This window comes from Phodopus roborovskii, unplaced genomic scaffold (genome assembly GCF_943737965.1).
Source record: "Phodopus roborovskii unplaced genomic scaffold, PHOROB, whole genome shotgun sequence".
NCBI classification, from domain to species: Eukaryota; Metazoa; Chordata; class Mammalia; order Rodentia; family Cricetidae; genus Phodopus; species Phodopus roborovskii.
Window position 1 is genome coordinate 12552927 of NW_026126485.1, and position 25747 is coordinate 12578673.

At 43.3% G+C, this 25747-nt stretch overlaps 1 protein-coding gene across 2 annotated transcripts in view; it reads right to left on the reverse strand.

The window, feature by feature from the left end:
- Positions 1–1057: 1057 nt before the first annotated feature.
- The window catches only part of Sfmbt2 (Scm like with four mbt domains 2), a 155662-nt gene continuing 130972 nt past the window's right edge, over positions 1058–25747 (reverse strand). For both annotated transcript variants that reach the window (XM_051194829.1, XM_051194828.1), the window contains exons 15-20: positions 24944–25053; positions 15654–15829; positions 13195–13361; positions 12269–12532; positions 10994–11122; positions 1058–1695 (exon numbers count right to left, since the gene is read on the reverse strand). In XM_051194829.1, the coding sequence (XP_051050786.1) occupies positions 1555–1695; positions 10994–11122; positions 12269–12532; positions 13195–13361; positions 15654–15829; positions 24944–25053 (987 nt within the window). In that variant the 3' untranslated portion in view covers positions 1058–1554. The remainder of the gene's footprint in view (positions 1696–10993; positions 11123–12268; positions 12533–13194; positions 13362–15653; positions 15830–24943; positions 25054–25747) is intronic.

Sequence of the window (25747 nt, forward strand, 5' to 3'; positions counted from 1 at the left end):
ATGTTGCCAAAAACACAAGCAGTTATCAGCCTGTCATACCATGTTCTGGGACAGTTGAGACTCTAGTCAAAGAGACAAGATTAACATAAAATCAATATAGGAATGAAGTTAAGCTCCCCAGATGAACATGCACTCCTAAACAGAGTCAAAGTCTGGTTTCCTTGCATGGTTTTAAAAGGACAGGGGGCGTGGCCTCCATGTCATAATGTACCTCAGCCCTTTTGGGTCTATAAGCTCATGTTGAACCACTCATGAGAAAACACAGATGAAGTGCTGGGTAGAAAGATCAGCCAAATCTTTTAATCACTGAATATTCTATAAACGACTTAGTGAGATTTCATAAGCAACCTCAAAGAGATTGAAATGTGGGAACTGAAAGGTTAAGTTCTATGGCCCTGTTCTTTGTCTCATTTTGGTCCACCTGGACTCCTCTAGCAAGAACAAGGAGAAAGCTGGGGGAGATGTATACACAATGCCTCACCACTAAGGGTCTTAACTTTTCCTTCAATGGGAGCTTGAGTCCAGAGTGGTGGGGAGTTACCCAAGGACATGACATTGGTCATTAGCAAAGTTGGGATGGAAACCAACTGAGTCCAGATCCAGCATTAGCTCTGCTATGTTGTGCTATGTTATTGCTTTCTCATGCTTGACTCACGTGTGGTGAGCCAGAAGAGAGGTGCAGAGGGGCTCGTTTGCAGTGACCGGATGTGTTAACATTTCTAAGTGAATACATCTAGTTCACAAAACAATTCCCCAAATCTCTTCCCATGCTTGCCCTCTGAAAGCTCTTCCTTCAATTTGGCATTTCCCTAAACTGGCCTCCTGACTGGTCACAGTGATCTTAGAACATTGAAGCTATGGTTCTGCAGGAGACTATGGAGAGTGCTTGCCACCTCCAGCATTCTAGGCTCTGCTTACACAGTAGCTGTCTACTGTGAGCAGCCATACTTGTGAAAAGGCACCTCTTCCGACAGAGGATAGAGCTTAGCACGTAATTTTATATAAGCATCCTGAAACAGAACCTGCAGTTGTGTTGGAGAAAGGAGTTGTCGACGAGATCAAATGGGACAGCTGGGGACTCTAAACCACAGTAGTTTGCATGTGTGGGGCAGATACATGTGTAGAAGAACCTGAGAGTGAGGCAGGCAAGGCTGCCAGCGAGTCAGGGATTCTGCTTGGAGGCACTCAGTCCATCTCAGTTTTCCAAGAACCTGGAGCTCAGTATAAGGAAACCTGGCTTACAGGAAGCTGCCTAGTTTGGGTGGGAGAAAAATGAAACTCGGAGATGAAGAAGCAAGTCCAGAGCTGGGGAGGTTCCATCTCCGAACTTTCACTACAGTCCCAGAAACTGCTGCTGCGGTCCTTCTATGTGCTTTAGAAACAGAACCATCAAACAGGCTGGTGCATGAAGGAGGTGTTGGGCTTCTGGCTTTTGGAGATCCTCAATGAATGTACCATTTCACAAAGCCCAGACAATCAAGGTCTCATTCCTGGAAACGTTCACAAACACAGCATCACGAGAGAGAGGCACTACACCCAAGAAAGCCAGCTGAGTTAGTTGGCATACTGGGCATAGAAAGCCACTTTCACTCGCTCGATCTGGTGGCATAACTTGATAGCAGGTCCCAGCTTCAGCTCCATACACTCCTGCACTGTTGGGAGAGTCAGCAGTAGGAGTGCCTGGCCATCAATGTCCTGTCAGAAGATAAAACCATGTTAGAGAAGTAGGATATACTTGAAGGATGTGCTTGTGATGTCAAGCTTTGTCCTGGAGCTAAATATATAAAGAACTGTTCTTACTGCTATTAATTGGGGAGCATATTATCATAGGTAACAATTAACTTGACAGCCACTGGATGCTTATGTTCATAAAATGTGTGTGTGTGTGAGAGAGAGACAGAGACAGAGATAGAGAATGGGGATATAGATGGAAGTCACAGGAAAATCCTGGATCTTGGTCCTTGCTCTCTATCATGCTTGAGACAGGGTATCTCTCTGAGGCTAGCTGGCCTGGAATTCTGTCTCTCAGTTCCTCACAGGAGAGTGGTAAGATTACAGACACATGTACACTATTGCCTCTGGACCTTATGCAGGCTCTGAGGATACAAACTCAGGTCATTGGCGTGTACAGCCAGTGCTTTACCCTTTGAGCTACACCATCTCTCCAGCACCAACAAAGTAATTTTTGTTGAGAATATTTCAGCTTCCCTGAAGTTCCTAAACCTCTGCTGGTGGAGACAAGCAATGGGACAGATAGGAGGCTCCACAAGTTGTTTCCCAAGCTCAGCCTACCATTCAGGGACAGTAATTTCTTCCTTCCAGGCCAGGTCCTTCTAAGTGCCATAAAATTGCTGGATATTAAAAAATAAGAGTTTTGACAGGCTTTGGGGGTGTGTGCCTTTAATCCCAGCATTCAGGAGGCAGAAGCAGGCAGGACTCCATTAGTTCAAGGCCAGCCTTATCTACAGAGTGAATGCCAGGATAGGCTCCAAAGCTACAGAGAAGCCCTGTCTCAAAAATCCAAACAGAAAGAGAGAGAGAGAGAGGGAAAGAGGAAGGGAGAGAGGGAGGGAGGGGGAGGGAGGGAGGGAGAGGGAGGGATGGAGGGATGAAGGAAGGAAGGGTTTCTTACTACTTTGTAAGGTCTGATATCACAGGATAGGTGATAAGACATCAAAGATGGAAAAGTCAACTAACATAGTGTAATATTTTACAGAGGAAAATACATAAACTCACTCATGTGTGTGTATATATGTGTCTAAAGATAGACACACACACACACACACACACACACACACACACACACACACACACAAACTATACCTGGCCCACTTAAATTTTCCCATTGTCACATAGTGATAAAAATGGCCAGCCTATATCACTAGTGCTACATGTACCATGTCATAAACCATCATTTATTGCTGATGAAATCTTGAGACTATGCTATATTCAAATGGGACCCAAATAAATAAAATGCCAATCAAACGGCCCTCTGTAAAACATCTTTGGAAGAAAATCTTTTAGTACAGAAGCTACCCTCCAAAAGCATTAAGATAAACAATCTGCCAGATGTACAATAGATACAGATACATAAAAAGTATGCAAAACAATTAAGACTATATGATGTCTTTGGAGGAACCCAATAGCAAGTGACACACCCCTAAAGAAATGAACATTTTTTTTTTCATTCAAAAGGATGGCTCCATGGAAGATAAACGTGATACAAGAGAATACAGACAAGACAGTTCAATAAAATTAGGAGAATAGCTCCTATTAAAAAGACAAATTTAGCCAAATGATGAAGGTTAGGAAAAAGAACCAAACAGAAACCCTGGAGCTAAAGAACCAAGTAAGTAAACAGCAACAAACACAGGTGGGAGTCTCGGCAATTGGGCAGGGAGAACTCCATACCTGGAGAGAATTCAGACACAAAAGGAAAGAGGGAAAAGGAAGCAACTGGGCCCTAAGTGATGCCACTAAATGAAGTAATATTCAATGAGTGTGTGGGTGGTAAAAAATCTAACTGATGAAATAATAGTCACAAATAATTGAAATCTTAAAAAAAAAAATATGGACATTCAGATCCAGGAGGCTTAAAACACCACAAGAGGACATAGTGTAGTCAAATTACCCACAAGAAAGACAGAATCTTAAAACAGCAAGAAAAAAGTGTCAAGCTACACATTAGGGAATCATTGTGAGGTGACAACAGATATCTCAGTTGACATATGAGTAAACAGAAGGAAGCGGCACATTAAAAGTCCCACAAGAATGAGTACCAGGCTGGCCAGATCTCTATACCAAGACTGGATCAGAGGTATAAAGTGACACTAAGAGTCAATGGTAATACACTCAACTCAGACTGCAGAATTTCAACCACATGAGGTTTTATACTCTGGGCTCTCATGAACCATAAGGACTCAACAGCCTTTCACCATTGTTTAGGTAGACATTATAGAAACCACATAACAACAAAGTTCATATAGAGATCTTCTCTCATCTTACAGATGAGGTGCAGATGGAGGTCAAGAAGTCAACAAGGGTGCTCCTTGAGTGCACAGTGCACTGCTTTGGAGAAGGCATCAATAAAGCAAGAGATAGGCAGCTGCTGTGTTCCCCTGGATCTACCCTCAACACCTCAGAGAACAACAACAAATGTCTTTTAAGTAGATAATAGATCCAGACCACCAGGGATGCAAGGAAGCCCACCCCACTTTTAAGTCTTTTCCAAAACTTTTTTTTTTTCCTTTAGGGAAGAGTTTGTAGAATATCTATGGAGCATAACTGTGAAGATTATGAGGTTTTAAGACCACCACCTTGACACGGTTAAATAAGGATTAGGATAAACAAATAGGCCGAATAGATGTTTATTCAGGGAGAAATAACTTACCACCTAGACAGATGAACACCAGGAAATTCAACCCGATCCTCTCCTGTCCCTCTCCTGTCCGAGTCACGCCAGCAAGAGGGCCTTTCCTGGCTCTCCCTCCGACCTCCTTCCACAGGTCACTCCGCCCATGGCTTCACCCCCAATGGGCGTGGTCAGTGCCACAGAACTATCCCACTACACCACCTCCTTCCTAATTGCCAAGGTGGCCATGCTGGGAACCTTAAACCACCCATAAAAATAAACCATTTTCTACTTGACTCTCTTAAAATAAATGTACTGGACAAGCAACACCCTACACGGACGACATGTACCACAGTGATCACGACTGTCAAACCCTTCGCTCAACCAGAATGTACTTGATTGACTTGGGTACAGTATTCAGAACACAAACAGCACACAAATATTCCATGAATGGGTAGAGATTTAACATGGGTGTGAAATTATAATAAAGTTAGTTCTCAAGACTAAATGGTAAAGACCTGCTTCCATTACTTTCCAGATCTGGGTGGAGAAGAACATAGCCTCTTTTGCAGGATCATATCTCTTGATGCTTTCAGGAAAGTGTTTTATTATCCACTGTTATTCACTGTCAGCTATACCTGCTATGTCTTTGCTACCACGGTTTCTTTCCAACCCTTCAGTCACTGCCACTCCAGGAGCCTCAGTACAAACCTGACTCCAGTTTCACCAATCTGCAAGAACACTCACCTCCCTACCCAGCTTTATAGTTTTGTTTAGTTGGTGTAGGTTTCCCGAGCTACTATAACTGGCATCTCTCCCATGACCCAGTTCAGTACTATATCTTATGCAGTTTTTCTGCTTAAACTATAACCTCATAACTACAATCGACCACCATTTTACTCTGGTCTGGGCATCTCCCAATTACGTCTTTGTTTGATACCTCAAATCAACCCTACATTGAAAAGTCCATTTGGACTGTTGTTGGAATGTGGAGGAGAGTACATACTCCACTCCCAGCTGGGTGACCTGGAGCACAGGTAACAGAGAACACCTTTGAGGTTCTTTCCTTCCCCCAAGAACCTGCTTCCCTGAATTCTACACAGAAGCTACCCTTTCATCTAAGGGATGAAGAATGTGGGCTAACAGCTGAATGAAGCTCTGGTTGCAGGCGAATTCAGTAAAGATAACCAATATGACTGATTAGAGGCCCTTCACTCTTTTTAATATACTAAGGTATGTAGGTAATAGAACTGAAAAACCTTAGCTGTAGTTGTATAGAATTCTGTCAGCAAACCATGAGAGGATTTGAGTTCAATGCTTGGCACCTATATGCCATTCTTGAAGTTATTTACCCCAGGAATTGGCTGTGAGTGCTGTAAAAGAATACCTTGTCTGGGGATGGCTCATTGATAAAGTGTTTATATAAACACAAGGACCAGAGTTCAGGTGTAGCTGTGTATGACTGGGCAGAGATGGGAAGATCTCTGGGGTGTGCTACCCAGTCAGAATTCCAGATTTAGTGAGAGACCCTGTTTAAAAAAAAAAAAAAGAAATGTAGAGGGCCTGGAGAGACAGATGGCTCTTGCTGAAGACTTGAAACTAGTTCTAACTTTAGCTCCAGGGGATCAGATATTCTCTTCTGGCTTCTGTGGACATCTGAACACAAACTTACATACACACACATACTTGTAAACACACACACACTATTTTAAAAAAATTTAAAAAATGAAGTGAAGAATGATTGAGGAAGATACCAGATGTTGACCTCTGGCCTCCATATAAACATGTGCACATGCATACATGAGCACATGAGCATACACATACACACATAAGATAAATAAAAGTCATGAGATGAGGAATCAACTCAGAAACTGATTCTACAATGACCTTACATAGAAGATACTGGGCAGTCAGCCTAATTGTTCAAAGAAATACTATGCTCTTTCATCCTCTCTCTGGGACAGGGTTCCATAGCTTGTTGTGCAATGTGGTGGTAAAGGCCGCCCTGGGGTCAAGGCATTAAGGAGAATGGCAGATCTCATAGACGCCATGCAGACTGGAAGAGACCACTTACAAATGATGCCAAGGACCCTGAAATATCATTCTCTGACCTTTTCAGACAAGATGCCACTCCTCCTGCTCCTAGACTTCCTCAGAGGAGAACAAATGAGAAGGAACATTCAGCTCCCTTCTCCTACTCAGCCAGCCACAGTGATGAGAGCAAGTTTACAGGGGGGTTAGCTTTGAAGTCATGGGTTGGAGTGTGGGAAATACTCCATACTGTCTGGTGTGGCTGTCAAGGTTGGCAGCCTGGAAAAGAAGCAGAGAGAAGCCACCTTTGGAACTATCTAGGGCCTGCCTTTCCCGAGTTCCACAGAAGCAGCCTTTGGACATCTGGGGCTAAGATGAACTCAAAAAAAAAAAAAAAAAAAAAAAACCCAAAAATCACTGTACAAGAAGTTGTGTGGAAGGAAAGGGTTAAAACGAAACAAACTGATTAACCAGAGATCCTTCACCTTCCTTTTTATCTGGGAAAAATTCACCCCAAACTAGGCCTGATATCTAGAGATGGGAAGTGCTTAAAATTCTGTCTGTCCATATTTGAGCCACCTGAGGTTCCATTATTGCTACTTCTGTGCTCTCGATTCATTTCCCATTCTCCCTAAATGATGAGAGTTGTGATTTTGAGAAGATCATGCCAGGCCTCTAATTCCCATGCCGCCTGCTAAAAACAGCTAGGGTTGGAAATTGAGTCACCTTGCTGCCACTCTTGTGCAAAGACTAATCCTAGGCCTCCTCTTAATTTGGACTCACTCTTGCTGAATATTCCATATAGGCAATGCTTGTTGCATCTTCATAGTGGGGTTGGAAAGAGAAAAGGGTAAACAGGAAAAAGCTCTGCAAAGGGGATGCAGATATGGTGTTGGAAAGCATAGAAGAATGAGTGGGAAATTCCTTTGTACCAAGTGTCTCAGAGTAAGCTTTAGTTCAGTCTAGAAGAAGCTTGGTTTTGTTTTTGTTCCTTGTGGATTGTGTGGGTTACACACCAGACTCACAGCTGATTGAATTTTTATAAATATGCTCCTGTAACATTCATAAACACTGACAGATCAGTTGTTAAATTAAATAGAATCACTAATAGATGACTAATTTTAAGGAGATGGACTCATATAAAATATACAACATAAAAATTAAGCAGACTTACCATAATTGCAGAACATTTTGAGGGAATAAGAAATTACATGATATACATCACGAAAGTTATACTAAGGACATGGAAAATTGTTAGTAACTTGTACAGAATTCTGATTCAGATGTGGCAGTTCTTTAAAGGAGCTATCTGCGTGGTGATGACATGAATTAAAGGGTCCATCCTAAATGCTAACATGTTAAAGCTTTAGGATAGTGATCTGATCCTGAGGACCAGGACCTGACCTAGGTGTGTGCACTGAGTAGGTCACTGAGGGCTGGCTTTGGACCTTGCCCCTGTGTTTGTTTGCTTTCCTATCACCCATAAGAGTGTGGATCTGCTTCACCATGGTACTCCTCAATGACACTGCCATGGAACTCAGAAATAGCAGCCCACTTGACTACAGACTGTTTAACAGAAGTTAAACTTCTCTCCTGTAAATTGCGATGAAAATGGACAAACATGTGGACCAATGGAAATGAAGAAGTAGAAACCCTCAAAGACAATTAAAGCTGTCAACAATCCTTTAAAGTTTTCATAAACTAACAACTTACTCAGGCAGTGTGCTTCTCCTGTGAGCAGGCTGATCGGCAAAGAGCGAGCACACAGACCACGCTATTCAGGGTGTGTGTTGAAAAACACATTACAGATGCATGGACTTTCACTGAATAATGTTCAGATTTGCAGCATGAAATTATTGAGAATAGATTTTACTAAGAGACTGCTACAGCATTTCAGAAATAAAAGGTACGGATGCTGGTAATGGAAACTGTGTAATATCTGCAGTCGCTCCTGGTGATTAGCACCGTCTCCGAATTCCTAACATCCCTAGGCGTGAACGCACACAGCTATTACCATTCTGTACACTGTGATCTCCGGTACCAGACAGCGAATAAGCTGCAGGCACCTAGTTCATGTGACAGCTCAGAAAATGCCGGAGGCCTCGCCCAATCAGGGTGCTGTCATTTGAGCAAAATGATGATAGAACAAATTAGTAAAAATAAGTCATTAAAAGTCTAATGGGCCAGAAAGGACTCAAGTGTCCGCACACTTATGCAGCCCAGCAGGCAACACTTTTTTTTTTTAAACAGTTGAAAATCCCTAATGTGAAATGCAAAATTAATTGGGAACAAGACTCATCCATTAGAGCCCACCTAACATCTAAATCAAGGACAAAGCTTTTAGCTGATGGCAGAGGGGGTGGGTGAAGGAAGCCTTTGTCCACTCTGAATCTACAGTGCCAGCAATGTTCATTTCCTTGGAACTTTCTGAAATATTGCTGGAAGCTGGGCTTAGCGGTGAGATAAAGGGGGAAGTTTTACTTAATCCCTCCCCATGAGTCAACATCTCCCAGGAATCTATAGAAGGCAGCAACACAGGAGCCTAGCAACCATTCATGCTACACATATTCCTGAGTTCCCACCTAACTCAGGATCTAGAAGTGACAAAGGTCTCGTCTTTATTCTGCTCACAATAGAATGTTTCTAAAATGAGCGTGGAACATTGGAGCCTAAACTAAAAGAAAATGAGATTTTTATGAATATCACATTTCATTGTCATGTTTTGGACATCATGAAGCATACAGTGGTGTTTGTCAGTACACATGGACCAACACACACATGGTGATGCATTTAAACCTACATAGACAGAATCTGTTATATACTTGAAGACAACAGGTTTCTGCTTAGGTTATGGTCAATTTTTGGTGGTGCCACTATGCCTAAGTACCAATCTTGGAAAATGCTGGGTTTTCTAACTATTATTGCTTTGTGCTTATTTCTAAGACAGAGATGCAGTTTTATGATTAAGCTCCATATCAACTAAGCTACAGACTGCCATTTCCTCTGTCTTATCTGTTTGTTGCAATGAAGGGAGCAGGCCCATTACCCTCATTCTTTAGTTCAGTGTGTCTCCTTGTCTGCCTCCCTGTCTCTACCCAGAAAAGAAGAGCAGTGAATGCCAGAAAGCCAAGGGCCAGCCCTCCTGTCTGCCTCCTATTCATGCCTTCTATATGACCTTCTCTGAGTCTGCAGAAGTTTCCAGAATGGAAGAGATTAATCACTTTGTCTCGTGGATATCAAGGAAAAAGAGCTTGTATACCAAGAACTCCACTCCTGGGAGTAGGAAGCAGAGGAGTAAGATGTTCATTGATTTGCTTTTTACAACATATTACTGCACTGAAATGGACCAAAAGATAGGAAATTCCCTATGTAATTGGGAAAACAGACTTTTTTCTTTCTGTCTTAATGTTTAAAATTTATCTTCCCTAATTATTAGCTTACTAAATCTAAAAATACACTAGGTAGGCATATCTTGAATCAATTATATGGAAAACTAAATAATATTAGGTCTTAAAAAGACATATTTACTCTGCGATGTTGTGCTGTGGATTTTTTTTTGTTTTTTTTTTTTTTTTTTGTTTTGTCAACTAAACATATAGTCATCAGGGAAGAGGAAGCCTCAGTTGAGAAAATGTCCCCATCATGTTGACCTATAGGCATCTTTGGGACATTTTCTGGATTAATTATTGATTTGGGAGAACCCAGCCCACTGGGAGTGGCACCGCCTCCGGTAGCCTTGGGTAATATAAAATATAAGAAAGACCTCTGAGCTGAGCTGGTGGACAAGCCAGCAAGCAAGTCCCATCTTGTTTCCAGTTCTGGCCTCCAGGTTCCAGCCTTGAGCTCCTTTCTGAACAACCCTTCATGAAATACTTTAAGCTGAAAGTGGAAATAAACTCTTTCCTCTCCAGGTTGCTTTTGGTGGGCATTTTATCACAGCAACAGCACACTTGTACCAGAGTGGGCTACAGTGTGAATTGGGGGGGGTACCTAGAGGTCCACTCCTGTCTTTGTCAGAAAACCCTCATCCTTATGAGACAATTAAGAACCAGAAACAAGACACTCTCTCTCATGTCAGGTGCTAAACACCATAGATGAGCCCACTTACAGGTGTCAACTATAACAAGCAGATGAAAGGCACCTGAGGCTTTACTCCTACCTGGTAGGTCATGAAAAAGCCAGGTAAGATAGATAGTTCCTTTAGGATCTAGTCTTTGGGCTGGAAAGACAGCTCAGTCAGTACAGTAGTTTCCCAGGGAGTATAAGGACATGATCACAACTCATTTTTACAAAGCTAGGTGTCATGGTACATGCCTGTAATCCCAGCACTTGGCAGGTGAGGCAGAGACAAGTGTGTCCCTGAGGCTCATTGACCTATCAGTCTAGCCTACTAAGTGAGTTCCAAGCCAGTGAGTGAAACTGTCTCAAGAAGGTGATATCATTTGAGCAATGACACCCTGTGGTGTCCTCAGGGCTTCACATTCTTACACATACGAATGCACATAAGTGCACACACATAAACACACATATACTTATGCACAAACATACAAACACAGAGAGAAAAGAACTGGAGTCTAGAAAATAAGCCTACAACATAGCAAGCCATTGTACCTGCTCCTGAAAGATCTTGGCCAAGGGCGCACAGTCGGTCAGCTTGATGAATCGTACCACGTCTGTGACCGTCCACTCCAGTGGATTGCTCTCCAGAATCAGTCTTTCCTCCTCCTCTTGCTTTGTTTCCTGCAGGGAAGGAGGCAGAGGACTGTCACCACACACTGTAGGGCCAGCTACATCTTTCTAATAATCTGCATGCCTCAAGCACACTGTGGGACCAGAACTCCTATCTCTCTGGTCTCTCACTGGACACACAGACAGTCACAGAGCTCAGTCTCTATGGAGTTTCTTAGCAACCTGTCTCTGGTCACTTCTAACTTGCAATGGTCTGGGTATCTCCAAAGACTCAAGAACAGTAACAACAAAGCATACGGCCAGGCTAGGAGAGAATGGCAAAATACTTGCCCTGCAGGCATAATGATCAAAGTTCAATATCCAGATCATACATTTAAAAAAAGAAAAAAAGCAAACAAACAAAGAACTGGTGGTGCTGGGGAAGTGGAGGCAGGAGGATTCTGGGTCTTGCTGGCCAATCAGCCTAAACTACGAAGCGCTAGGTATGAAATACCCTGTTTCAAAACATAAAAATAAATAAATAAAAATAAAAGAAGAAAGAGTGAAGAATGGATGGCTCCTAAGAAATGACATCTGAGATTGACCCCATGGCATAGTGACTGCCAATCTTGAATGCCTGGTTCAGAACTTCTAGGGCCCAGTTACTGATTACAACACAAGCAGATACTAAGCCGTCCAGCCAGACCCATGCAGTACAGCTCAGTCACCATTCACGTTCATTAAGATGGTGCCAAGGACCTTTGCAGCTGTTCGCACAGCACCTATAGGGTTAGGGGTGTCAAGTATGCTGATTTAATGTATTAGGACGTTAGAGACATGTCCCATATAGGAGAAAGTGATGCAGAATTCAAGTGTGGAAATGGGAGATGCAGAGATGGCATTTGAGGATCCACAACTGGAGGAATGGACCTTCTCTACCTACCTGACTGAAAGTTCAGGGGGCTTAACACCACCCAGAAATGAAGACACTTTTCCAGCCCTAGAAACACCTCTCTGATGTTTCCTCATCCCCTCTACCAAGAGGTAAAATCATGCTTTTGTTCTTAGGACTTAGGAATTTGGACAGAGCATCTATGGTCATTTCTGATATTTTAAATAGTTTTTTTTTTTTTTTTTTTTTTTTTTTCTGAATCATACCCTGAGCTCTACTCTATGTCCTTAAAGATGAGTCACGGACCCTCCACTCTCTGAGCTTACCTCTGGTTCCTCAGGCCTAGCAGTTGGACCCTTGTCTCCTTCATCAACAGATGCAGTGGTTGGCACTGGGCGGGCCCTTCGTGCCCTCTCCACTGGAGGCCGCTTCACAGCCTCTGAATTGCTCCTCAAGGTCACGGCCCTCCGGGGCCGGGCAGAGGGCACCTCTGCTGATGAGGTGTCTGTCTGGTCATCTCGGACCTCGGAGCCAGTTTCCTCACTTGCAGTGTCATCCTCCAGGGCATCTGCATCCTCCTCTTCACTCTCCTAAGAGGGAGGGATGTGCTTAGTGGGGGTGGGTTGATAGGGACTTGAGTGAGCACAGTGAGGTGACTCTCATGGGCAGGCACATTGCCAGGCCCTGATGCCACTTCACTTTACTTTCTAAAACATAGCTCTTGGCAAGGTTTGTCCATGGAGGCCTTCTACAAACACGTGCGCACGCACATGCATGCACACACACACACACACACACACACACACAAAGTTCAAGGCCAGTTTGAGGTACATAGGGAGACTCTATTTCAAAATTTAAGGGTTAGGTTGTAGTTCAATGGTAAAATGCTTGCCTAGTCTTCACAAGGCTGAGCATGATCTCTTCTATTCCCCCCCCACACACACAAAAACCAAACAGAGCAGGCAAAAGTGTTTGTGACACAAACCTGGCAACCTGACTTTGACCCTGGGATGCCACAGTGAGAAGAGAAAACAGATTCCCAGAAGTTGTTTTCTAACCTCAACAGGTGCACCCACAGCAGGCTCACAACTGCATTCTCATTCTTCCTGCCTTCTCTTACACACACACACACACACACACACACACACATGCACACACACACACACGCACACGCACACACACAGAATAACTAAAATTAAAACCAAACAAAAACACCTCTTCCAACACTGGAAGCCCTTTGAGGACAGCCTACCTCCCCGGAGCCTGCTGGGAAGTCGACAGCAGAAGATCTCCGTCTCTTCTGCACAAAGACAGATTTCCGTCGTTTTCTTCTCCTGGCTGGTTTCGGATGCCCACTTTCGATGGTGCTTTCCCCAATGGGGGGTTTAACGATCTTCTTTCTTTTCCCATAATAATAGGCTACAGGGAGGAAGATGGTCTTACTGAGTACAACCAATGATTGGTCCATCAAAGAGCCATAGCCCACTGGGGAACCTGCCCTTCATAGTCCCAATTCTATCCAAAGGCTGTTTTTGTTGTTATTGTTGCTGTTCCTTCTGTAGCTCAGTTTCCAGAGACATCAATATTCATGCCAAGGGGTCTAAACCTTTTGAAGTTTTATGAAATGAGGTCCAGAATCATCTTTCAGTTCACTCGCAGGTCACAATTCCTACACCCCTCCCACCCTTTCTCCAGTGTCCTGAGACTAAAGGAAACCATATTTGCGAGGTCAGCCTTCAAACCAGCTCAGTCAAACCAAGTCAAGTCAGTTACTTTCAGGAGCAGTTGCTACCCAGCAAACCCTTCCACTGGCCAAAAGTAAGGTGATGGAGAAATGAGCAGGGAGATGTGAACATCTGGGGATACAGTATGCTATAGAGGGTGAAAGAGTCTCAAAAAAAATTTTTAAGTTCAAGGCCAGCCTAATTCAAAAAGGGGCAGTCTATGTTATTGTTAGGGTTAATTATCGACTTGACAAAATCTAGAATTACCCGAGAAAGACCCATAACCTTGCAGGTGAGGAGTTATCTTGACTAACTGAAGGGAGAAGACTCCCCACCATGGGCGGCACCATTCCCTGCTTGGGATCCTGGAGTGTAGTACAGTGGGCTAGCAAGCTGAGCACTAGCATGTACTCGATGCTCTATATTCCTGGTTACAGACACATTATGACCACCTCTCTCTAACTCCGGCCACTGTAATGCTCTTGCTATGGTAGACTGTAACTTGGAAGTACCCTCTCTAATTCCTGCCACTATACTACCATCCGTGCTGGCATGGTATCTTGGAAGTATGGGCCAAAAGAAGTATGGGCCAAAATAAACCCGTTCCTGCTTAAGTTGTTCATGTCACAATGTTTAATCACAGCAACGGGGGAAAAAACTAAGACACTGTGTGTCAAAACACCAAGCCCTGGGGGTGTGGCTCAGTGGCAGAATGCTTGTCTAGCCTGTGCAAGACTGGCTTCTATGCCATGATCCATCTCACCCAGGACTTAGTGGAAAGGCATAGGGATATAATAGAGAGAACATATGACCTTCTGAGGGACAGGAAGGTTAATTTGTCAGGTACAACTAAATTTGTCTGTCTGTAGATCTAGCTATTCTGTATAGAATAGAGCCACACTGTGAACAGTGTCTTGATTCATAACATTGGTTCCCATAAAGCAGTTGATATGTCATAGGTGGCTGTGGCTCACAGAGCATTGATTACACTGTGTGGACCCTTAAACTCTAATAGGTGGTTAGAACCTGGTCTGGCAAAGTCAACTTCCTTGCCACTGTCCTGAAACCAAAGAAAACTAAGGAGATATTAGCAAGCTCAGAAACTGTAGACTAGAGTTTTCAGAGCCTGAGATGACCCAGGTAGAGGCTTCTACAGTAGTGAAGCCTACTAGAGTAGAAGGAAGTTCTCAGAATAGAGGAAATGCAGGGCTGAGGGAAGCAGTCAGTCCAAGGGGAGGTCTCTCAATGCATTGGGTGGGGGCGGGGTTGGCAGTGGCAAACACTATAGGATGGGAAGTGGGGCCAACTCAGAGTCCTGCATAGCAGTGGAGAAGTAAACACAGCTGGGAAGGAAGGGAGATGCTTTCTGAATCCTCCAGGGATATGCCTGAGAGAGCAATGAGGGAAGTATCTAAGCAGGGAGAAAAGGACAGGGTAAGAAAACTGCCCAGAGACTTTCCTGCTACGGGAGCCAGCATGGTGGTTCATATCTGTAATTCCAACACAAAAGGGCTGGGCAGGAGGTGCTCTGGGAGTATGAAGGCAGCCTGTGTTACATAGTAACTTTTAGGCCAGCCTGGGTTACAGAATGAGACCATGTCTCAAAAACAAAACCAACCAACCAACCAACCAACAATCAAACAAAAACAAAAAGTAGTATTACAAATCCTGGGTGTGAGGACAAGAAGTTTATTAATTAGAGTTCCTAAGCATTACTAATAATCAATTATCACTTTCTTCCACCCACATGACTTAGGAATCAGTTCGTCCTCTGAAATTCTCACTTCTCCATTCCCAAAACCTTCTAATGGCAATCCATCCTGGTTTGAACCATCGCATCCCTTCTTATGTTGGTCTGAAAACACATACCGACCTGCACAGCAGATCTTAAAGAGTTCTCCAGTTATTCGAATGGAAAAACAACAGAACAAATACACCACAACATAGCTCAGTCATGTTATGTGTTTTTCCCTTCCTTTGTACTCACTGTATTTGGTTTTGGTGTGAACCGAACAGTTCTCTGGGCAGTTTTCAGAAATCAACACAGGACTAAATAAATTTGGACAGCATTCCAGCTTGGCACAAACTCGCCGGCAGAAATTTGATACTTGGTCAGATGTCCGTACGATCTTAACCACGGCCCTATACGTTTTGCCTCTGTACCTAGAAAATAAAGGATGGAGAAGAAATGGTGATTCCATTTCCAGACTTTGTTCAGCTGGAAGGCATGACTAATCTTTTGGTGTTATGACAGACACGGATATTGTCACCTCCAAAGCTCACACATGAGAACTGCACATGGAGTTATTAACAAAAGTTCCTATTATTTTTTAATAGCTATACTTCCAGAGGACTGGGATTAGGTTCCAAGCAGCCCACAAGACAGCTGCCAGCTATCTGTAATTACTGTTCTAGAGGATCCCATCTTCTCTTCTGGACTCTGAGGGCATTGAGGGCACATGGAGCGCAAAAATACATATAAGCAAAATACCCATATTCAAAAAATAGAAATAAATACATGTTAAAAGCATGAAGTTTCAAGTTAAGTTTGTGATTTTGTGTTGGGCCTCATCATAACTATCCTAGAATGCACACAGACCACCGGCTAATGGTTAGAGACACTGCATTATTAAGGGATGAATCTGAGTTGTCCCCTAAAGGTGTTAGATGTATGGCAGCCAACCTTGGGGCTTTGGGGGAATGACTGGATCACAAGTTGTCTCTTAATCAACAGAATGATTTCTCCATGGATTCTTAAATTGATGGCATTACTGACAGAAGGTGGACACTTCAGGAGAGGGGCCTAATTGCAGAAAATGAGTCAAGGGCATCTCTTGTCCCTTGTCCCTCTTGATGGCTCTGCTTCACACAGTTTCCATGAGGTGTGCAGCTCTGTTCTACCGTCCACTCCCACCACGATACTCTGCCATGAAACCCCTGAAGCTCTGAGCCCAAACCAGTGCTTCCCCACTTGTTTTTCTCAGCTCGGGCATTTCGTTCACCACAGCGACAGCACCAGCAAAAACAGACCAGCACAAGTGCATTCCCAAATTGACATCTCTATATTCTAATAACATAGTATAGTGTACTGTGTGTGGCTTCTGTTTTCTTTTTCTACTTCCTTATAATCTCCCTGGATGTTTGAGAATTACCCTCCAGTGGGCACAAAGAGTGGAGTATTAAATCTCCTGTAGTAAGACTTCTACGTAGCAGGTTTTCACCATGTTAAAATGGAGCCTCGTAGCTATAAGCTTAGTGTGTCATAGTAAAGCATAGGACATATCAAATGGTCATGGTCCTCAGAATGAAGCTAATGAGATCGAATAAGTGTTCTTTATTATTTTTAAAAGTATCAGTGTATACTGGATCATGAATGTGCTCTGAAAAACCTTGCAAAGCCAGATCTTTGCATCTTAATCAGGACAACACTGCACATTGTTGAAATGAGGGGCAATTCTCTATTATTCATAAATGGCATCTGTGCAGCATGGTGACAGGCAAGCAAGGTCACAATCAAGAGGAGGGAAGCACAAAAGAAAGTCAAAACAGGCCAAACCCTGTCGTGCAGCCATGTGAAATCAGTTACCACCTGGAAATCCTGGAACTGGATGCTAGCACTAGCAGCTTTAGTACCCACAGAACCCAAACTGGCCACAAGAAAGCTCCTACAGCAACAGAGACAGGCTTCGGTAGGCTAGAAGTATCAAAGGATCCATACAAAATAGCAAAGCCCTTCACCATACCCTGGCCATTAATTTAGGGTAATAATTTCTGTCTCTCTTTAGGCTGAGAGACTGACAGGTAGCTCCATAAATAAAACTGCCTCTGGAGAAGTCATCTACTCTGCTGTCCACCATGGGTGTAGTTTGCTAGCCACAAATAAGGGTAGCTAATCCTTTTCTGGATGCGTGTACAATCAATAGTTCACCGAGGACCCAAATCTCAGTTAGAAGAGGTCAAAGCGCCCAGAGGACAAGCTCAAAGAATAAGGAGACCATCATGTTCAAAATTGGTAGGCAAAACATTGTTTTAAAACCCTTGATCCAGGGCTAGACAGATGGCTCAGCCATTAGGGGTGAGTTCTGTTCTCATAGGGGACACAGTTCAATTCCCAGTGCCATCAGGAAACTCACACCCTTATAACTCTAGTTCCCTAGGAATGGGCACCTCAGTCTGTGTGGGCACCTGCACTCATGTACACACATTACCACCTTTCCCACCACATACACACATATTAAAGATGATAAAATCAATCTTTAAAAACCTTGATCTCAATCCCAAAAAAAAAATGTGTTGAAAAAAAAAAAAAAGAGAGAGAAAGAAAAGTACTAAATAGATTCCATCTTGATTTTTAAAAATTAATGTCCTTCTGGAGTCTATAGTGTGTTTTCCCTAATAAGTCATTTTTCAAAGTTTTGACAGCCAAAAAAATTAAGCTCTAACTATAAAAAGTACTTTGTATTTATTCGCTGGCCTTTCATGCCCTAGGACCTATACCCTCCTTGGTCTTCAATTCTTCTGATGTTTGAGGTGGCCTTTATATGGTAAGAACTCAAATCAATGCTTTGTAGACAAAATGATGCTTTAAATTTAATAGCTTTGCATCAATGTTGATTTTTATCCCTAGAACAGCCATGAACCCTCTATAGAGAGACCGTTCTCTCTGTGCCCGGGGATGGCTGCTGGGATGCACTTTGCAGGGAGAAGGTCTCGCTTTCTACTGTTGTTGCATTTCATGACAAGAATAGCCCCACTCTGAGAACACGGTATATCCCCAGGTTTTCAGGAAACAGAGGATGTAATTTTTTTGCAGGTACATTTTTCCCTTGTAAGTCTTTTCTTTTCCCTGTTTGTGGCCCTACAGCTCTGCTTGAAAGACCTTGATATCAAGAATCTTAAAGTGTCTTTGAAATCAGAAATGAAATAACATGACACACAAAAAGCAGGAGAAATATGAAATCCAGGTCAGATGCCAAACTGTGTAAGGGGAACTCAAAGACAAAGCATGTACGTGTCGAAAACCCACAGTGACAGAGTGCATCAAGACACACGGAGAGAACAGGGCTGCTTGCTGTGGCAAAGGGGAAATCATTTATTTCCCTTCCCACTTCAGGTGGATTCAGTGGAGACACGAGACTTTTCTTTTGTCTTATTAACTTTTAAAGTTAGCATACAAAGTAATGTACTTCATTATGACAACCACATACATAGGTCAATGTATCATCTTTTGACAAAGCAAGAGCTTTACTAAACTCTCCCATAATTAGGAAAGGCCCACCTAAATGTACAGAAATGAGAATTGAGTCTCAGTCAAATAATGATGGCTTCCTTTCAGATGTCTGTCTAGATTCCACAGCGGTGGAGGGACTGAGCAAGGTGTAGTGACTGTCCCTCCACAGTCTGGCTGTCCCACCTCTGGGGGCAGGGTACTGCAGGCACACAGAACCAGCCATGGCTCCTTTTAGGGTCTGCCTCAACTTCCCAAAGCTGCCTTGTTTTGATTTTTTCCAGGACAGCTCCCATCTAGCTATTGACTGTGGAGGAAGCAAAAAAGGCTTGGTGACTGGGCCCAGGACGATCAAGATGGCCTCTTCAATCCCAGAGATATTCATGAGCCACCACTGACAGGTATCCCTGAAGGCCATCTGCCTAATCTTGCACCTGCCCTTCCGACCAAAGGTGCTGGTCTCTTTAATATTGTCTACCCAGGAGGCACTAGTCCCTGGACAGGTAAGACTGCAGCAGGGTAGTGGGAAGGAGGCCATCTGCATGTGAGACTAACAATATGATATGCAGAGGGAGGGAGGGTACTGAAGTGATGCTGGCATCTGATCAAATAAAGTAGTACTGCAGTTGCAACTGCAGTTGTGATGGCGGATAGTCATTGTCAAGTCATTTGAACTGGATTCAAATAACTAGAAGACATGGCCCTGGGTGTGTCTGTGGGGATGTTTCCAGAGAGGCTAAAGAAAGAAGGCCCACAGTGAATGCAGATGGTACCATCCTGTGGGATCTGGTCCTAAACTGAACAAAAAGGGGGAAGGAGGGAAGGCAGCTGAGGCCAGCACTCATTTCTCTGCTTGCCCACAGTAGAACCAAAGTGACCAGCTAGAGCACGTTTTCCACCATGCTGGACTCTGCCCTCCAGTTGTGAGCCAAAGCAAGTCCTTCCTGTCCAAAGTTGCTTCTTACTGTGTGTTTACAGCAGGTTTCCTGCTGTCAGAGGCAGGGGCTGCAAATGGTACTAAAAGGCCAGGGTGATGCTGGCATGGCGGGCTAGGACAGGATCTGGATTTATTGCCACACCTGGCATGGAGGCGCTGTCTTCAGAAAAGCCACAGGCACCTCTAGCTGGCATCAGGGAACTCGGGCAAGAAGGCTGACTCTTCTGGGCCAACACAAAGCAAATTCTAGAGTCTAGAAGGAAAGCAAGAGCCTAGCACACTATACAGCCAAATCACAGAAAACCACTTCTGCAGTCTTATCGATTTGAAACCCCAGTTCCCTGATGCAACACACACTGTGGTGCACCCACACATACAGTCACACACACACACACACACACACACACACAGAGAGAGAGAGAGAGAGAGAGAGAGAGAGAGAGAGAGAGAGAGAGAGAGAGAGAGGAAGAGAGAGTGAGAGAGAGAGAGAGAGAGAGCTGTGGTTAAAACCCATGATCCCAAGCTCATTAAGCAAGTGTCTCTCTATGCTATATTGCTGACTCATTTACAACTAACACCCCACTCACACCCCCAGCGGAGCAAGCTCATCAATCACTGGTGTATTTCCACGAATGCAAACTGTGTTCCTCTGATTCAGGTAAACAAAAACTAACAAATGAGAGCAAAAACTTTCTCAGGGATCAGACTCTCTACTTGGGAACCCTTTTTCACAAATTCCAGGATGGTGCATATTACATCCTCCTGCTCATTAACATAGAAGCCTGTAGAATAGCAACAGAGCGAGAGGAGGGATAAAGTAAGCACCCGAATGGCAGCCACTGGTACAGGAGAGATGAGAACTCCACAGCTAATACAACTCACATGAAAACAAGGTCTGACTTAGCCTTGCTGCCTCTCTCTGCCCACAAGACAATGAAGCAGAACAAAGCTGCAGCAGGAACCTGGAAAAGAATCTTCTACCTGGGTTCCCCAACGCAGGCTCAAAGCCGTTCAAAGCAGAGGTAAGACAGAAAGAATCTGTGTGATATAATGAAAGCGTTTCAATTGTTTTAGATTTCCCCTAAAGGAGAGAGTAAAATTTCCCCTCATCCTAAAATTCAGAATGACGCAGGTAGCTCGGAATACTAACATTTATCAGAAGGAAGTTTTTCCATTACAAACAGCTGCAACAAACGATACCAGAACTCTTTCCCTTTGTCAGCACAGGCGGACCAGTTTTCAGACACGTGCTGGGAAACAATGACAAGGCACACGTCTTACGGTTACCCAAAGCCTGCATCCCTTTCCTTGGTAGTGTGAAAGGTATCACTGATGAAAAGGTGGGGGAAATATCAATACACTACTGTATGTGATGATCATGCTGGGTTTTATTTCATTTACAGGTCAAATCTTCTGAAAGGCTCATTTATCTTGTCAGGAAACAACACCTATTTACTTTTTCAGGAAAATACCATCCCCCAATACAAGGAGGAGGTGGTGGAAGAGGAGGACCTGGAGGGAGAGGGCTAAGAGGAAGAGCACTAGAGGAGGAGTTTCAGTAGGAAGAGGACCAGAAGGATGAGGAGATGAAGTGGAATGGCAACTAGTTGGGAAGAAGAAACAGGATCTGTGGAGTGGGCAGGAGATAAACAAGGGTAATGGAGGAGAATGCCCTATTACATGAAGGAAAATGTCCTAACAAAACTAGTTATTATATATAATTAATGCATGTTAAAAAACATTTTAAAAAGCAAAAACAAAACAGTGAGCCACCACAGAGGCCAAGTGACATCAAACATTTCCCTGCAGGCTATACTGGGCCCTCAACTCCCGAAGACACTGTAACATTATAGTTCAGGCAATAAAGACAATTACAATCTCAAATGTCAGGTCTAACCTCTGCTAAGTAATTCATTCACAATAAAGACCACTCCTGCCTTTCAGTACAGAGGAAGAAGTTGCCTCACTCTCCAGTCTCCTCCCATTTGCATAGGGAAAAGCAGAGCCAGGTTGTCAGGCTCTAGAAAGTTGTCATTTGCCATGAGAAAGAAAGAGGTGACACAACATGCAGAACAGTCACTAGCAGGCTCCTGCTGCCTGTAAAGCTGTCATCATTAGCAGCTGCTTAGAGGGGTTGCTATGATCAGGCCAGGAGGAACCCCGTGCAGACAGGCATTTCCTCCTGAGAAGATGCTGTGCAAGGTTTTGTGGAGGACCACCCTGCCATCCTTGATAGGAGAGGTAATATGTTGCCTCTGTAATTGAGCAGGATGGAAAGCAAGGTGTCTGTTTCAATTCTATCAGGCTGAATTTAATAAAAGCTCCCATTGACTCAGTAACATGGAAATAAGTGCAAACACTCACAAAATGAATGCTTCCTGTCATGGAATAAGTTTCTGGCTGATTTAGGGAGAGCAGTGCTTTTAATGAGAGTTGAGAAGTTTGTGTTCTGGTTATTTCCATAACTGTTAGGTGCCTCTATGTTATAGTGAGTGGTACAGAAAAAAATCAAAAGCGGTAAGTTAGGATTTCTCTGTGTAAACACTTGCTGGAGTCTTCTGGCATCAGTCTAATAGAACTCTTGGGGAAAAATGCTGTTATGGCAGAAAACTCTCCCTTTATGAAACCTGGAATATGGAATATTGAAAGGGGAAAAAAACCTGCTCTGTTTCTTCTGTGCTATGGGAGAGGCAACTGTAAGAGTTTCTTGGAGTGATGACACGTAATTTTGTCTGACATTGGCTTTCTGCTTTGTAAAATTAAACCCTCTCCATACTGTCCTTCATTCCCTTCCCCCCTTGTGATTGGGCAGGGCACTGTTAAGAGTATAAATAGCCTTTATGGAATTGAAGATGACAGGGCGATGCTGGGTAGGTAGCACCAGCCACATACATGGTACCAGGAAAGGTTATTAACAGAAGAAATCATACTGGCCATACAAATTATACATGAGGCCCTGGCTTCCACCCAATGATTAAACTGGATGTGTTGGTGCATAGCTGTAATGCCAGCACTTGGGAGGTATGAGCAGGAGAGGAGGATCCGAAGTCTAAGGTCATCCTTGGCTATCTGTATGGCAATATGGAAACCCATCAAAGACTAATAACAGGCCTCTTAGACACTAAGTAACATTCATCATGAAGCTCTCCCAAGAATGGGACTTTTTCCTATGGTCTCCTCCAAAACCAAGAACAAGTGTGTCAGTGTTCCTGCTCTCCTTTTCAGAGATGGAGAAATGAAAGTAAGCCAGGTGTGTTGGCACATGCCTGCAACCCCAACTACTCAAGAAGCTATGGCAGGAGATCTCCATCTCAAGGTTTCCCAAGAAACACAGCATGTATGGCTAGTCTGGGTAACTGAGTGAGACTGGTAACAAACTAAAATTTTCAAAAGCTGGTTTGACTAACAGAGGCCCTGAATTTAAAAATCTCTTACACACACACACACACACACACACACACACACACACACACGAAATAAAGAGAAAGATTTTACATGAAGCAAATCTTGCCATCTTCCCAATTTCCAAATAAAAGAAGAAAGCCAGCCAATATTTGAACCCAGAGCTCATTGCCATTTTACATAACACAAGTCAAAGAGATGTATCAGTGTCTTCAATTTCTAACTTGTTTCCATTCTAAAGCAGATAACTTTTTAAGTGGTACTAACAGGTCATAACAGCAAATATTGAGGACTATTAACAAACATCCTGTAATGATGACAAAGGACATCTCTGCTGTCTATCTTTTTCTCTTCTCTAAGTCATCTATTGCCTTATAAACACAGTTTGTTTGTTTGTTTGTTTCCTGAATGTTTAAATGAGAAGATGACTCAATCAGTAAAATGCTTGCCTTGCAAACACAAGGATCTGAGTTCAAGCCTAAAACCCATTTAAAGAGGCCAGATGAGGTGACATATGCTTGTAATCCTCAAGCTGGAGAATGCAGAAACAGGAAGATATCTGGGGCTTGTTGTTTATCCAGTCTCACCTACGTGGCAAACTCTAGGAAAATGAGAGACTCTGTCTCAAAAAACCACTGGAATGTGGTAAGAGAGTGTTCTTTGGCCTTCATACATATTTGCATAACACACACACATACACCTGCACATACACATTGCACACATATACATAAAATCACATGTACAAAATGTTACTTAAGCAAATCTGCATTTCATATTTGCAACCTTAATGCTTTTGGCAGCTCAACATAGCAGAAATATCTCTGTTACAGTTTAGATGTGAAATGTCCCTTTAAGTCCCTTTTATTAAATATCTGGTCCTTAGCTGACAGTTTTGTTTTAGGAGCTGGCAGAGACTTTAGAAGGTAGTACCAAGATGGTACAAATAGGTCACTGGGGAAGTGTCTTGGAAGATTAAACCTAATCACCTCATCCCTCTTCTGTGGTGGCTTCCTGTCCACTGTGTTGTGAATAACCTCAACCACACTGTCTCATTGACACAATGTTCTGTCTCAACAAAGATGCAGAAATAGAGCCATCTGAGCATGGGCTAAAACTCCTTGAGGCCATGTGTAACGAGTACGGGTTTTTCCGCCTGCCACCGCCCTGTCTTGTCCTGCCGCAGCACCAGCACCAATTAACACACAGAGACTCTGTATTTGATACAATGCTGTTGGCCCTGTTACTTGTTTCTTATCGGCTAGCTCTGCCTTAATTATTAACCCATTTCTGCTGATCTATGTATTTCTCTTACCGGGGAGCTGGTGGCATACTGCTTTCTTCAGACTCTCCATCTTGACTCCTCCTTACTACTTCCTATTTCCTCCTTGTCTCCTAGTCCCTCCTATCTTCCTTTCCTATTGGCCAACAGTGCTTTATTATTAACCAGTATGAGAAACATATATACATAATGGCATCTCCCATCAGCCATGGGGAAAACTAAATCTTGACCCCATAAGCTGCTTTCATTAGATATTTCGTCATAAAAACTAATCCAGACAGTAAGTCCACATGTACAACATGGAGCTGTGACACAGCAGATCTGCAGTTTGTTTTTATTCATCTTGGCAATATCCACTCAAGGAACGAGAAGTTTCCAAACTTCAGGGAAAACATTACAAATCCTCTGTATCCCAGAATTAAGAATACTTACTTTGCCTTGAGTGTCTCCTCCTGAAAATTCCAGTGTGGATCTTCCACCAGTTGCAACTCTCTCAATACCCTCCCAGGCTTGTAGGCTGCATTGATTATCATGCTAAGAACCTGTTGGGAGGAAGATAACAAATCAACCACAATTGCATCCATTCCTGTTGAGTTTGACAAACATGTGTTGAAAACCAGGCTGTTGACAAGAGGCTTTTGCCTTACATCTCATTAAGTGAAGGGCTCTGATCAAGTCTAATAAAACACCCTGAGGCAACATAGAACTAACTCACCAAGCAGAAAACATAAAACCTAGCCACCCTGACTTGGAAATTGGAAAGTGCTCACTGGTGGGAGTGCCTGATGCTCAAGAACTCTTCAGTTCGTTATTCTCCAACAGGATGGTTCTTCACTGGGCTTCTGAGTTCTTCACTCTGTTTTTAAAGACCCATGTTGGGGTCTGGAAAGATGGCTCAGTGGTTCAGAGCAGGCACTGCTCTTGCAAAGGACCTGTATTTGGTTCCCAGAACCCATGTCTAGCAACTCACGACTGCCTGAATTTCCACTCTAAGAGATCCAGTACCCTTTTGTAGCCTCACAAACATTCATGTTCATAGCCCCTAAAATGCAACTAATTCAATATAAACATTAATTTTGTACTTTTTAATGTAACCAATGAAGAAAAAAATGTTTTGGCTAACACTGGGGTGTAAGAAGTTCCTGAAAGCTGGTAATATCTCAACTTATGGACATTTAATTCGATAGTGTTCTTGGGTATGTGTTTTGATCAGTAGCCTGGAGCATTTAACATCAT